General features: G+C 42.7%; 1 protein-coding gene across 2 annotated transcripts; it reads right to left on the bottom strand.

The window, feature by feature from the left end:
* Positions 1 to 336: 336 nt before the first annotated feature.
* Positions 337 to 8743, bottom strand: LOC139554446 (homocysteine-responsive endoplasmic reticulum-resident ubiquitin-like domain member 2 protein). 2 transcript variants are annotated; one of them, XM_071367247.1, is made up of 9 exons: positions 8534 to 8743; positions 7755 to 8075; positions 3563 to 3640; positions 3274 to 3390; positions 2842 to 2975; positions 2526 to 2657; positions 1509 to 1799; positions 1109 to 1220; positions 337 to 801 (listed from the first exon to the last, which is right to left on the bottom strand). In XM_071367247.1, the coding sequence occupies exons 2-9, from the start codon at positions 7899 to 7901 to the stop codon at positions 631 to 633; spliced, it is 1182 nt and encodes a 393-aa protein (XP_071223348.1). In that variant the 5' UTR covers positions 7902 to 8075; positions 8534 to 8743; the 3' UTR covers positions 337 to 630. The 2 variants fall into 2 exon arrangements, with proteins under 2 accessions (XP_071223348.1, XP_071223349.1); XM_071367248.1 differs by having other exon boundaries at positions 337 to 795; positions 8534 to 8731.
* Between the last annotated feature and the right edge of the window lie 7109 nt (positions 8744 to 15852).

The following is a 15852-nucleotide window of genomic DNA, read 5'->3' as shown; positions in this document are numbered from 1 at the left end:
CGTATCACGTGGTTCTGAATCACTATTCAAAGGTAACGCGTACCACACATGTGGCGTGTGGGATACCACATTCACCATATGAATGGTGTGATTGGTAAGATTTTTCCACCTTTTAATCGGGTTCTTTTTTTATACCGGATCAAATAATTTATTTTAAAAAATGTCTGTGTTTTCATTCATGATTCGAACAAACGAACGTGAGATTCCATCTGAACTGAAATTCATATTACCCTCGAATATAACACAACAAATAGTATTCAGGGTGGGGTTCTTTAAAACTGATTGCTTGATTCAAGCCAGTCCTACAAGTTTATATTAAATACAATATTACACAGATTTACAGTTTACATACTTTATTTATTATTTCACTCAAAAATAGGTTTAATTATCATGGTATTAAACATAATATTACACAGGGATGTCCTTTTTCCCCAAAGCTTATTGTTGTTCACTTCAAAACCAGTTCAAAGCCTTTCTGTTTGTGTGGCTGAGTGACCACTCAGTTCTTCTGTAGTGCCCTGTGATCCGGTAGATGTACAATGATTGTGTAGACAAGGGTGAACTCGCTGGGCATACTAAGATAGTGTATTCAGTCCAGTCAGTAGTGCCATTCTCCCATGGCTCATTGGCTCAGTTGGCAGCATTGGGTGGCCCCTCAGGTATGAGAGACATGAAGAACGTGACAATAAAAGACCAAGTCGTAGAGAGAAAGCCAGCATAGGGAATACCATTGGGATCCTCCAGTCCTTCCTCTCCACTGTCCCCATCATCGTCCCCCAAGCCTTCATCCATCATCTGCTCCTGTGTAGGCCAAACATGGCAACACGTAAATTAGTCATCACACAGATAAACTGGAATACTGGACAAATGTATTCCTCTAACATTTCCAACAAACTCTTTCCATCAAAGACATATTTGCTACACGTATCAATGCAATTGTAATCATTCACCACAGCAATACCATATTATGTTACCAGACACGCATTACATAAATAATTCATCACTGCTATTACAAATTAAATTACTGTATAATTCAAGGAGTTATCTGTCCTGACATTCAGAAGCACTTTAACCTTTAGTTTATGGTCAGAGGTTAAAGATGACCTACCATCTCTTGGAGGTCATGATGAAGGTCCGCCTCCATCTCATCCTGTTGGGGCCCATATCCATGGTTCTGAAATTCATTCTCCGGGTTAAAAGGGAACCACCCTGCTTGGTGCCTAACGTAAACACAGAGAAATAGCCATTGACAAAACCTGTGATCCATAATAGGTGACTGTTCACAACACATTTGTTGGGTCGAAGACCCAGACAGAAAGGTATAGGGTTAATATAAAGGATTCAGAACAATCTCATTTTCAATTTACAGTCTAGCCTGATCCCAGAGCTGTATAGCTAATGCTATGGATATTGGCAAGACAGCACATACAGATCTGGGTCCAGTCTAGTATGTGACTGTTAGCAGGGACACATAGTATTAAGTTGAGAGGGTGCAGGGGAATACTCACAGATATAGCAACAACATGGCGCCCATCACCATGACAAAGTGGCTAAAGGAGGAGTAGAAGTAGACTATGCTGAGCAAGATGGCGATGCGTGACACCGTGTACACCCAGTCCAGCCAATCACGGTTCTGCTCTTCTTCGTTCAGATGCGCCTCCCCTCCCTGGGCGTTCATCTGGATGTCAGGCTCGCCACGGCGCTCCTCCATGGGAGGTGGGTTCAGAGGATCTGATTGACCGGGCTGGGTCGAGAGCAGGTCAGGCCTAAAGTGGTGAGATGAGGCAGCCAACATCTGACTGAAGGGCGAGAGAGACAGAGAAAAGAGAGAGAAATGAATATAAAGAGAAACTAATCAGCGACAGATTTCATGCGAATATTTAAAAAATCCACATAAAAACAATACGCACATTTTGCCCACCAGAGATGTGTTTCCATCAAATGGACTTGTTGCGGATAAAAGGTTGTGCATGATGACAGTGCGAATAAACATTTATTTTGCGGTTGAATTCCCATGTACCGAATAAAAAATAAATGGGTTTCTATCGCTCGGTAGCCTAATAAACTGCATGGTTTCCCAAGACGTTGTCACGACCGTCGTATGAATAGTTGGACCAAGGCGCAGCGTGAGTAGAGTTCCACATTTTAATGATAGTGAAACTTCCAAAACAACAAAGAATATAACGATCGTGAAGTACGTAGCGCACATAGGCACTCATACAAAACAATATCCCACATCGCAGGTGGGAAAAAGGACACACTACGTATATTTCCATCGCCATTTCTCACATCATTATTTTAAAGACACAAAAAGATCCCGCCATGCTAAAAAACACATTTTCTGTCGACAATTAGGAAATTGTAGTGACATTTCCTGTTTCCATCAGCCCGGTCTTGACTTTTTTCACGCGTCAGTTAATTCATACTGAAAGTCAGGTAATTGTGATTGAATCTCAATGATTGCATATCTCAGCAAGGGTAATTGAGCATATTGTCCAACAGTTGTTGTGAGACAGCAGACTTACTAGTGCATGTAGTAACGCCGGGCGTACACCTGCTGCCACCACAGCAGCGTCATGGGATTGTACTGTATGCCAGGGTAGGCTGGCATGTTGTTGGTAGGGCCTTGCTGTGGAGAGAACTGGTTCCACATGTAGCTGCAATAGAAGTACACAGCTACAGGGTAAACAGTTCGGCATTACCTGTAGAACAATTAACACATACAAACACAAATCTATTAGGAAGTGAGAGCTCTCAACAGTAATACACCTCTTGGACAATCAAAACATGTGGCCAGAACTAACAGTGTTATAATTGAGAGGTTGGTGTATAAGGGCTTACGCTTGCATTAAGGCAGGGTGTGCTGCATGGTTAGGGGCGGGGCCTGTGCGATGTCTCAGCCCGTCAGAGCTCTCTCCAGTGGAGGTTGATTGGCCATCTTGGCTATGGGAGGAGAGACTGGGGCTCTGACCCGTCTGACAAAACCAATCAAGAAGTTGATTATTTTACTTCTCTAACTCCACCTAACAGACTTTTCATTCCTCGGGAGCTGCGTGGATTACAACAGAGAGTAGGCCTAGGTTAGCCTGGTCCCAGATCTGTTTGTGCTCTTGCCAACTCCATAGCTCATTGTCAAGCCATTTTTGGCATGACAATGAGTGACAAGGAGTTGGCATGATAGCACAAACAGACTACATCTAGTCCTAGGATGATGAAATGAGTGGCAATGAACCGAGCAGTAGGATAGGTGTTGCATGCATAAGGGTAACTCACCGTGAAGCCAGTAGAGGGGACTCCAGGGGCCTTGTTGCTGTGGCTGCTGTGGAGCTTGGGGGACCCGGGAGGTGTGCGAGATGCACACACCAGGTGGACCATGTGATACTCATCCTTCTGTAAGAGTCATCCGTGGCCATTAGCCACACTATTGCGTTGACAAAGTACAATCATCAGAGGAATCAGCTTGACTTTAAGAATGAGATCTAGGATCAATGCATACTTTGCTGTAATCTCTGATCAGAATACCTATGTCAAGATGAAAGATAAATGAATGCAGCAGACAGACCTTTCTGAGCACATCTTTCAGTATTAAGTGATCCAAGAGGAGCTTCCCAGAATACACCAGCCTCTGGTCTTTGAAGCTCTACAATACAAATCAGACAGTTGAGAACATAGTAAGCATTTCACTGTAAGGTCTACTCCTGTTGTATTCGGAGCACGTGAGAAATAAACTTGGATTTGATAGACCAGATGATTTATTGACTGACCCTGCTGGTCATGTATGACAGTCTTGAAAAATGATCTGGCCTTAATGGCCACATCTACTCTTAAATTTCTAGTCAGAAGAGCAACCAGAAGAGGACTGGCCACCCATCGGATCCTGGTTCCTCTATAGGTGTCTTCCTAGGTTCCTGCCTTGTATCAAGTTTTTCTTAGCCACTGTGCTTCGGTCTCTACATTGCTTGCTCTTTGGGGTTTTAGGCTGGGCATCTGTAAAGCACCTCGTGACAACTTCTGTTGTAAAAAGGGCTTTATAAAATATATTTGATTGATTGATTTGATAACCCCTGAAAACAGGGGTTTTCCTTTCGCTTTCCTTCACTTTGGGTCCAGAGAAGATTCCCTTTCACTTTCTTACATTTCATAAGAACATATAAGTAGTAGTGATTGAAATAACCAGAATAGCTTAGACTCAGCTCCCAGACTGTGACGGAAGAGACTTGGAAGGATGGCAACGTGAGACTAGTCTTACACGCTGACCACACCGCTCACGTTCCGTGTACTGCAAAATAAATGTACACATACAGTGGGGAGAACAAGTATTTGATACACTGCCGATTTTGCAGGTTTTCCTACTTACAAAGCATGTAGAGGTCTGTAATTTTTATCATAGGTACACTTCAACTGTGAGAGACGGAATCTAAAACAAAAATCCAGAAAATCACATTGTGTGATTTTTAAATAATTAATTTGCATTTTATTGCATGACATAAGTATTTGATACATCAGAAAAGCAGAACTTAATATTTGGTACAGAAACCTTTGTTTGCAATTACAGAGCTCATACGTTTCCTGTAGTTCTTGACCATGTTTGCACACACTGCAGCAGGGATTTTGGCCCACTCCTCCATACAGACCTTCCCCAGATCCTTCAGGTTTCGGGGCTGTCGCTGGGCAATACGGACTTTCAGCTCCCTCCAAAGATTTTCTATTGGGTTCAGGTCTGGAGACTGGCTAGACCACTCCAGGACCTTGAGATGCTTCTTACGGAGCCACTCCTTAGTTGCCCTGGCTGTGTGTTTCGTTTCGTTGTCATGCTGGAAGACCCAGCCACGACCCATCTTCAATGCTCTTACTGAGGGAAGGAGGTTGTTGGCCAAGATCTTGCGATACATGGCCCCATCCATCCTCCCCTCAATACGGTGCATTCGTCCTGACCCCTTTGCAGAAAAGCATCCCCAAAGAATGATGTTTCCACCTCCATGCTTCACGGTTGGGATGGGTTCTTGGGGTTGTACTCATCATCCTTCTTCCTCCAAACACGGCGAGTGGAGTTTAGACCAAAAAGCTCTATTTTTGTCTCATCAGACCACACGACCTTCTCCTATTCCTCCTCTGGATCATCCAGATGGTCATTGGCAAACTTCAGACGGGCCTGGACATGCGCTGGCTTGAGCAGGGGGACCTTGCATGCGCTGCAGGATTTTAATCCATGATGGCGTAGTGTGTTACTAATGGTTTTCTTTGAGACTGTGGTCCCAGCTCTCTTCAGGTCATTGACCAGGTCCTGCTGTGTAGTTCTGGGCTGATCCCTCACCTTCCTCATGATCATTGATGCCCCACGAGGTGAGATCTTGCATGGAGCTCCAGACCGAGGGTGATTGACCGTCATCTTGAACTTCTTCCATTTTCTAATAATTGCGCCAACAGTTGTTGCCTTCTCACCAAGCTGCTTGCCTATTGTCCTGTAGCCCATCCCAGCCTTGTGCAGGTCTACAATTTTATCCCTGATGTCCTTACACAGCTCTCTGGTCTTGGCCATTGTGGAGAGGTTGGAGTCTGTTTGATTGAGTGTGTGGACAGGTGTCTTTTATACAGGTAACGAGTTCAAACAGGTGCAGTTAATACAGGTAATGAGTGGAGAACAGGAGGGCTTCTTAAAGAAAAACTAACAGGTCTGTGAGAGCCGGAATTCTTACTGGTTGGTAGGTGATCAAATACTTATGTCATGTAATAAAATGCAAATTAATTACTTAAAAATCATACAATGTGATTTTCTGGATTTTTGTTTTAGATTCCTTCTCTCACAGTTGAAGTGTACCTATGATAAAAATTACAGACCTCTACATGCTTTGTAAGTAGGAAAACCTGCAAAATCGGCAGTGTATCAAATACTTGTTCTCCCCACTGTACATGTTATTCAATAATTTCATCCAAACAGCTTGCACCGTTGCATAGCCAGGCACTAAAATAGAACTTGGTTCTATTTTTGACACTTGATGCACTGCAAGTCCCGCCTCTCCCATCTCCTCATTGGTTTTTAGGAGCATATACCCACGTGGGTGGTTGAAAGATGAACTGAGGTGCACACTCCAGTCCAGTTGGTGGTGGTAATGCACTTTAAAGTTGGTTGCCAACCGCCATATAAAGTCCACAGAAGAAGAAGACTGAAGGAGGAGTGATTACTAGAAACCAACTAGGTTTACCCTTTAATATGTGGATTAAATGTCGGAGTAGAGAACACATGATTTTGTGTGACTCATAATGGGTCAAAATTCTACAAAGAAGAAGAGGACCTTGTTCCTTTCAGGTAAAATAACAACCCAATGTTTATATCTCAGGTCAATTTAGCTAGCAACAGCGCTCAAGGTCTCTGCTAGGTAAAGTCCCGTCTTATCTCAGCTCACTGGTCACCATAGCAGCACCCACCCGTAGCACGCGCTCCAGCAAGTATATCTCACTGGTCACCCCCAAAGCCAATTCTTCCTTTGGCCGCCTCTCCTTCCAGTTCTCTGCTGCCAATAACTGGAACGAACTGCAAAAATCTCTGAAGCTATAGACTCTTACCTCCCTCACTAGCTTTAAGCACCAGCTGTCAGAGCAGCTCATAGATTACTGCACCTGTACATAGCTCATCTGTAAATAGCCCATCCAATCTACCTCATCCCCATACTGTATTTATTTATCTTGCTCCTTTGCACCCCAGTATCTCAACTTGCACATTCATCTTCTGCACATCCTACAATTCCAGTGTTTAATTGCTATATTGTAATTACTTTGCCACCATGGCCTATTTATTGCCTTACCTCCCTTATTCTACCTCATTTGCACATGCTGTATATATTTCTACTGTATTATTGATTGTGTGTTTGTTTATTCCATGTGTAACTCTGTGTTGTTGTATGTGTCGAACTGCTTTGCTTTATCTTGGCCAGGTCGCAGTTGCAAATGAGAACTTGTTCTCAACTAGCCTACCTGGTTAAATAAAGGTGAAAAAAAAATTAAAAAAAAAAAAATGTCAGAGCAAAAACCAAGCCATGAGGTCGAAAGAATTGTCTCTGAGCTCTACGGACAGGATCGTGTTGAGGCACAGATCTGGGGAAGGGTACCAAAAAATGTCTGCAGCATTGAAGGTCCCCAAGAACACAGTGGCCTCCATCATTCTTAAATGGAAGATGTTTGGAACCACCAATACTCTTCCTAGAGCTGGCCGCCCGGCCAAACTGAGCAATCGGGGGAGAATGTCCTTGGTCTGGGAGGTGACCAAGAACCTGAATGTCACTCTGACAGAGTTCCTCTGTGGAGATGGGAGAACCTTCCAGAAGGACCACCATCTCTGCAGCACTCCACCAATCAGGCCTTTATGGTAGAGTGGCCAGGCGGTAGACACTCCTCAGTAAAAGGCACATAACAGCCCGCCTGGAGTTTGCCAAAAGGCACCTAAAAGACTCAAACCATGAGAAACAAAATTCTCTGGTCTGATGAAACCAAGATCGAACTCTTTGGCCTGAATGCCAAGTGTCACGTCTGGAGGAACCTGTTTTTGCATTGTCATTATGTGTTATTGTGTGTAGATTGATGAGTGCTGCAGAGATGGAAAAAACGATTTAATCAATTTTAGAATAAGGCTGTAACGTAACAAAATGTGGAAAAAGTCAAGGGGTCTGAATAGCACTGTACATCATTGATCTGAACAGACCTCAAGGGAAATTAATACGGAGAGCAATCTCACTGTACGTAATCCAGAGCCTACTCACCGGTTTACTGGGATACACATGTGAGATATGGGTTTTTAGTTTCTCCACTGTCCAGTTCAGGAAGCAGTTGATTGTCTGGTCATCATACTTCTGGTTGGGTGCCTTGATGACAAGGATAACAGGACTTTCGGCAACACCCTGGTCCATGTTTTAAACCATCAGTTAGTGTCCTCTTGGAGTCTTATGGTGCCTTGCACATAGCCCAGATATGTTGGGCTGGAACAACAGAATGGTCTCTTCCAATGCGGAGGACTACTAAATATGATCAATCTCCAGCTGCAAGATGTAACGTTAGCTAATACTAGGGCACAACATTGAAACCTGGAAAAAAAGATGAAAGCCACATTGTTTGGACAAGTTTACCCTGTTATGCAAGTGAAGTAAAATTGACTTACACAGACTAAATACCTAGCTAGTTAGCTATCTATGGTTTGTCAGAACAGAAAGTGACAGGTATAATAAGAATCACCTCTCTGATAACGCCTAACGTTACTACTTAGGTAACTAACTACGGCTAATGAGAACTTCACAGATGTACCTTTTTATAAAGTTATGACATTGACTAAGTACTAACTACTGTACTGTAGGCTTGTCAATCAGGTAAGCTTGAGCGTTAGCACATATAGCTAGCTAGCAACCAGCCTATGGTACCAGCAGAAGTTTCAGCGCTAACGCTGGCTAGCTAACAACAGTTATCTTAGGTTATCCTAACTGTTGGTAACGCAGATGACGACGATCAGTCGCTCGCAATATCAGGCCGATAAAATATATTTACCCACCTTAACTTCCAGCGACTGAACTTTAACTTGATCACCTTTAATTAAAGATCAGTTACAATTCCTTGAATATAATCTGAATATCCGGCGTGTTGTTGTTGTTGTTGTTGCTGGCCTGCTAGCTAGCTGCTAGCTAAAGGAAAGTGGAAATACGTTATCGTGTCTGAAACAGCTGTTCGGCCCACATCCGGAATTCGTATAATCGAATCGCGTGAAACGAGTCTGAAAAACGGTAGTACATTTTGTTATATGCTTGTTATATGCTCGCTGTATTACATTTATACTAAACAAAAATATTATATCATTTATAATATTTTACTGAGTTACAGTTCATATAAGGAAGTCAGTCAGTTTAAATAAATAAATTAGGCCCTAATCCAGGGGTGCCACTTTGGTTTTGGAAGTGGGGGGGTCATAACCTTGAGGGGTGTCTGGTGGTCCTCCCTGAGAATGTTTTTGTGCATCTAAAACGTATTTCCTGCATGTTCACACAATCCTATATGCTGTCTCTATTTAGAACAAAAAGTAATCAAAAATGCCCACTGTCATCAAGCTAAGTAAGAGATCATCATTAAATATGTTTAAGTGGTTAATAAGACTGACCTAGATCAAAGGTAATGAAATAATAAATATTGTGTTACACCTTTACTAATAGCCTAACAAATGAACAACTCTTGAAAAAATACAGACTTTTGATTTTCTTTATTAAGACATCCTCTATATCAAATTTCAGCCAGACCGACCAGCCAGCCTGAGCCGCCTGCACACCTGACCCCCACTAGTCAAATACTCAACACTCTCCCAACACAAGTTCCTTCCTAGTTCCCACATTGATTTTTTTTAGTTCCCAAGATAAAAAATGTTATTATAAAAAAACACATACACCTCAATTATACATTAACACACAGAAACAGCAAATCCTCCATATAATTAATCTCATAGGCCTAATATTACTGTAGAGCTCTTTTTACTTGCACACAATATAGTAGGGTTGCCCCGTCCTGTCCCTAGGGGTCCACCACCTTGCAGCACCCCAACCCAACACACCCCACTCAGCTTTAGGATCTTAGTGAACATTCATTATTGATTTCGGGTGTGTTAGGCCGAGGCCAGAGTGAAAACCCACAGGACGGCAGATGCCCAGGGTCAGGACTGAGCAGCCCAGTAGCTAGGGATTGCCTAAATAGGTATCTCCCCTGATGTGGGCATGTTTTCAATACAGACTCCTTTGGTCGTACTGTATTCCATATAAGGCATCCAGAATTTATGAATGTTGCCCAGTATACACTTGATCTGGTAATACATCAAAACCAGTGATACATAACTTGACATTGTGGGAGGATAACCAACCTTCCAGTTAATGGCAATGCATTTCTTAGCTGCTATAAGTGCTTGGTTACACAGTTTCTTCAGGTAAGACTCCAGTATCAACATTTCCAAGCAAACAAAAATAGGGAGAAGGGAGAATCTGTAAACATGCAGAGATAAAAAACTCATCCAGAACGCCGCAGCCCGTCTGGTGTTCAACTTTCCTAAGTTCTCTCACGTCACCCCGCTCCTCCGCTCTCTCCACTGGCTTCCAGTTGAAGCTCGCATCCGCTACAAGACCATGGTGCTTGCCTACGGAGCTGTGAGGGGAACGGCACCTCCGTACCTTCAGGCTCTGATCAGGCCCTACACCCAAACAAGGGCACTGCGTTCATCCACCTCTGGCCTGCTCGCCTCCCTACCTCTGAGGAAGTACAGTTCCCGCTCAGCCCAGTCAAAACTGTTCGCTGCTCTGGCACCCCAATGGTGGAACAAACTCCCTCACGACGCCAGGTCAGCGGAGTCAATCACCACCTTCCGGAGACACCTGAAACCCCACCTCTTTAAGGAATACCTAGGATAGGATAAAGTAAACCTTCTAACCCCCCCCCCTTAAAAGAGTTAGATGCACTATTGTAAAGTGGTTGTTCCACTGGATATCATAAGGTGAATGCACCAATTTGTAAGTCGCTCTGGATAAGAGCGTCTGCTAAATGACTTAAATGTAATGTAAATGTAATAAAAGAACATACTCTATGCTAGAATTCAGCTAGCCTTCACAAGACCATTAACATATGCAAATCAAATGTTATTGGTCACATACACATGGTTAGCAGATGTTAATGCGAGTGCCACGTTTTCATTTTGTCTGTACAGTGAGTCGGGTGCAGGATACTTGGCCCAGTTGTCCTGCAAGACTTCTGATTGGTCAATACCAGGCTTGAAGGTCCCCAAGAACACAGTGGCCTCCATCATTCTTAAATGGAAGATGTTTGGAACCACCAAGACTCTTCCTAGAGCTGGCCGCCCGGCCAAACTGAACAATCGGGGGAGAAGGGCCTTGGTCTGGGAGGTGACCAAGAACCTGAATGTCACTCTGACAGAGTTCCTCTGTGGAGATGGGAGAACCTTCCAGAAGGACAACCATCTCTGCAGCACTCCACCAATCAGGCCTTTACGGTAGAGTGGCAAGGCGGAAAGGCACTCCTCAGTAAAAGGCACATAACAGCCCGCCTGGAGTTTGCCAAAAGGCACCTAAAGGACTCTAACCATGAGAAACAAGATTCTCTGGTCTGATGAAACCAAGATTGAACTCTTTGGCCTGAATGCCAAGTGTCACGTCTGGAGGAACCTGTTTTTGCATTGTCATTATGTGTTATTGTGTGTAGATTGATGAGTGCTGCAGAGATAGAAAAAACGATTGAATACGGCTGTAACGTAACAAAATGTGGAAAAAGTCAAGGGGTCTGAATACTTTCCGAAAGCACTATACATCATTGATCTGAACAGACCTCAAGGGAAATGAATACGGAGAGCAATCTCACTGTACGTAATCCAGAGCCTACTCACCGGTTTACTGGGGTATACAAGTGAGATATGGGTTTTTAGTTTCTCCACTGTCCAGTTCAGGAAGCAGTTGATTGTCTGGTCATCATACTTCTGGTTGGGTGCCTTAATGACAAGGATAACAGGACTTGTGGGGGGTTATCAATGTCATCCTGTTCCTTTGTTCGGTGGAGAAAAGCTGAGGAGAGAGGAGACTGAACATCTGAACATCTACCTCCCAGCATAACATCTTGATTTGTCCTTCTCAAATAAACCAACCCCCCCCCCTGATTTGCTTTGGCGTTTGTGTTATTGAAGAATAACATCAATTGCTAACACTTGGTGCCATGTTCCAGATTCATTGGTCTGAACAACAACAACAAGAAAAACATATCAACTGTGTGTTGATCCAGGGGAAAGAGAGAAGGCTGCGCGCAACCCACTTTGGGGAGTCAACTCTTAATCTCCTGATTGATGGCAGAATTGCTGGGTGAGTCTAGACCAATATCATTTTAAAAGAACCAAATCATGTTAGAATAGTGCACGCAATGAGTCATAAGCTGTAAGTCGCTCTGGATAAGAGCGTCTGCTAAATGACTTAAATGTAAATGTAATATGTATCTGTGTATAAGTGTTCAAGTAGTTTGGTTTTATTACAGAGTTTAGTCCTTTGTTACTCTATGAAAAGGTTGGAGCCCTTACTCTATTAAAAGGTTGGAGTCCTTACTCTATTAAAAGGTTGGAGTCCTTACTCTATTAAAAGGTTGGAGTCCTTACTCTATTAAAATGTTGGAGTCCTTACTCTATGAAAAGGTTGGAGTCCTTACTCTATGAAAAGGTTGGAGTACTTACTCTATGAAAAGGTTGGAGTCCTTACTCTATGAAAAGGTTGGAGTCCTTACTCTATTAAAAGGTTGGAGTCCTTACTCTATTAAAAGGTTGGAGTCCTTACTCTATGAAAAGGTTGGAGTCCTTACTCTATGAAAAGGTTGGAGTCCTTACGCTATGAAAAGGTTGGAGTCCTTACTCTATTAAAATGTTGGAGTCCTTACTCTATGAAAAGGTTGGAGTCTCCACCTCTATGAAAAGGTTGGAGTCCTTACTCTATTAAAATGTTGGAGTCCTTACTCTATGAAAAGGTTGGAGTCCTTACTCTATGAAAAGGTTGGAGTCCTTACTCTATGAAAAGGTTGGAGTCCTTACTCTATTAAAAGGTTGGAGTCCTTACTCTATGAAAAGGTTGGAGTCCTTACTCTGTGAAAAGGTTGGAGTCCTTACTCTATGAAAAGGTTGGAGTCCTTACTCTATGAAAAGGTTGGAGTCCTTACTCTATGAAAAGGTTGGAGTCCTTACTCTATTAAAAGGTTGGAGTCCTTACTCTATGAAAAGGTTGGAGTCCTTACTCTATGAAAATGTTGGAGTCCTTACTCTATGAAAAGGTTGGAGTCCTTACTCTATGAAAAGGTTGGAGTCCTTACCTCTATGAAAAGGTTGGAGTCCTTACTCTATTAAAAGGTTGGAGTCCTTACGCTATGAAAAGGTTGGAGTCCTTACTCTATGAAAATGTTGGAGTCCTTACTCTATGAAAAGGTTGGAGTCCTTACTCTATGAAAATGTTGGAGTCCTTACTCTATGAAAAGGTTGGAGTCCTTACTCTGTGAAAAGGTTGGAGTCCTTACTCTATTAAAAGGTTGGAGTCCTTACTCTGTGAAAAGGTTGGAGTCCTTACGCTATGAAAAGGTTGGAGTCCTTACCTCTATGAAAAGGTTGGAGTCCTTACTCTATGAAAAGGTTGGAGTCCTTACCTCTATGAAAAGGTTGGAGTCCTTACTCTATTAAAAGGTTGGAGTCCTTACGCTATGAAAAGGTTGGAGTCCTTACTCTATGAAAATGTTGGAGTCCTTACTCTATGAAAAGGTTGGAGTCCTTACTCTATGAAAATGTTGGAGTCCTTACTCTATGAAAAGGTTGGAGTCCTTACTCTGTGAAAAGGTTGGAGTCCTTACTCTATGAAAATGTTGGAGTCCTTACTCTATGAAAATGTTGGAGTCCTTACTCTATGAAAATGTTGGAGTCCTTACTCTATGAAAAGGTTGGAGTCCTTACTCTATTAAAAGGTTGGAGTCCTTACTCTATTAAAAGGTTGGAGTCCTTACTCTATGAAAAGGTTGGAGTCCTTACTCTATTAAAATGTTGGAGTCCTTACTCTATGAAAAGGTTGGAGTCCTTACTCTATGAAAAGGTTGGAGTCCTTACTCTATTAAAAGGTTGGAGTCCTTACTCTATTAAAAGGTTGGAGTCCTTACTCTATGAAAAGGTTGGAGTCCTTACTCTATTAAAATGTTGGAGTCCTTACTCTATTAAAAGGTTGGAGTCCTTACTCTATGAAAAGGTTGGAGTCCTTACTCTATTAAAATGTTGGAGTCCTTACTCTATTAAAAGGTTGGAGTTCCTACACTATGAAAAGGTTGGAATTCTTACTCTATTAAAAGGTTTGAGGCCTCTGAGGCCTCTTCTTGTTGCATAGAAGTGAGTTGCTAGAAGTAGCAATTTTTACACGTGTGGTTAATGTAAGCCTTCAACAAGCTTTTTGAGTGAACATAAGTTATGGGTAGCTAGGCCCTATAGAAACAATTTGTGTTCTGGAAGAGGTTTGAGTCCTCAAAAGGGGTTATATATATATATATATATATTGGGGTTAAATAAATATATAAACATAGAGATATATATATTATAGAACTTTTGACGTAGATGTAATGTCATTGTTAAGTGAGAATTCCACTCTGGAAAAGGGCAGACCAGCTCTTCCGGATGTGAACATGAAGCAGATTTTAAATTCACTGTCTAGAACCATTTCAAAGTGGAGGAGACACGGATGGAAAAGTCAGACGTGACCCCCACCTGTGGCCTCTCTGTTCTCCCAATCTATCTTTACACTGAGTTGTGCAAGGCAGATCAGGTTTCAAGCATCTGGTCAGCACTGCCTGGCTTTGAGTCAACAGATACTGACAGCAGTGACGAACAATGTCTTAGGCCAACCAGAACACAGGCTGTAAAAGCAAGTAAAGATAAACTTCTAGTGACAGTGATCACACATAAATCAGCATCTCCAAAACAGTTGGATGAATGGTCAGAAAATGTTAAGCATCCACAAGACGTGGTTATCAGAGTTATGCAGGTTCCGAGTGAAACCAACAACATTATTCGTTCCGTAAAAGAGAAACCAAGTGTATGTCATTATTGCGGGATTTCTGGTCACTGGCAACGAGAATGTCGGAAAAGAGAACTTGATTTGATGTGAAGTGGCCAGGAGAAGAAGGGTCCGTCTAAGGGAAAATGGAATCAGGACAACAGCATCAATGACACAATACTTGTGCAGAAATGTAAGAAGCTCTCTCCGGCTCAGCAGCAGAGTTTGCTGGATGCTGTGGAGGTAAACTAATAGACTCCCCTTACGTCCCATCTCAGCTGGCGTACACATGAAATCAAATGGAATATATGTGAACATGATGGTTAAAAACTTTACAGTAGATGTTTTAATAGATACGGGTGCTGAAATCACTGTATTGCTCAAATCTTATGCAAAACATACAGTGGGGAGAACAAGTATTTGATACACTGCCGATTTTGCAGGTTTTCCTACTAAGCATGTAGAGGTCTGTAATTTTTTTTATCATAGGTACACTTCAACTGTGAGAGACGGAATCTAAAACAAAAATCCAGAAAATCACATTGTATGATTTTTAAGTAATTCATTTGCATTTTATTGCATGACATAAGTATTTGATCACCTACCAACCAGTAAGAATTCCGGCTCTCACAGACCTGTTAGTTTTTCTTTAAGAAGCCCTCCTGTTCTCCACTCATTACCTGTATTAACTGCACCTGTTTGAACTCGTTACCTGTATAAAAGACACCTGTCCGCACACTCAATCAAACAGACTCCAACCTCTCCACAATGGCCAAGACCAGAGAGCTGTGTAAGGACATCAGGGATAAAATTGTAGACCTGCACAAGGGATCAGTTCTGGGATCAGCCCAGAACTACACGGCAGGACCTGGTCAATGACCTGAAGAGAGCTGGGACCACAGTCTCAAAGAAAACCATTAGTAACACACTACGCCGTCATGGATTAAAATCCTGCAGTATTGAATCCAATAGCAAGGTCCCCCTGCTCAACCCAGCGCATGTCCAGGCCCGTCTGAAGTTTGCCAATGACCATTTGGATGATCCAGGGGAGGAATGGGAGAAGGTCATATGGTCTGATGAGACAAAAATAGAGCTTTTTGGTCTAAACTCCACTCGCCGTGTTTGGAGGAAGAAGAAGGATGAGTACAACCCCAAGAACAACATCCCAACCGTGAAGCATGGAGGTGGAAACATCATTCTTTGGGGATGCTTTTCTGCAAAGGGGACAGGACGACTGCACCGTATTGAGGGGAGGATGGATGGGGCCATGTATCGCGAG

The sequence above is a fragment of the Salvelinus alpinus genome, chromosome 26 (assembly GCF_045679555.1).
Source record: "Salvelinus alpinus chromosome 26, SLU_Salpinus.1, whole genome shotgun sequence".
NCBI lineage: Eukaryota > Metazoa > Chordata > Actinopteri > Salmoniformes > Salmonidae > Salvelinus > Salvelinus alpinus.
This window is presented reverse-complemented; position numbering and strand designations above follow the sequence as displayed.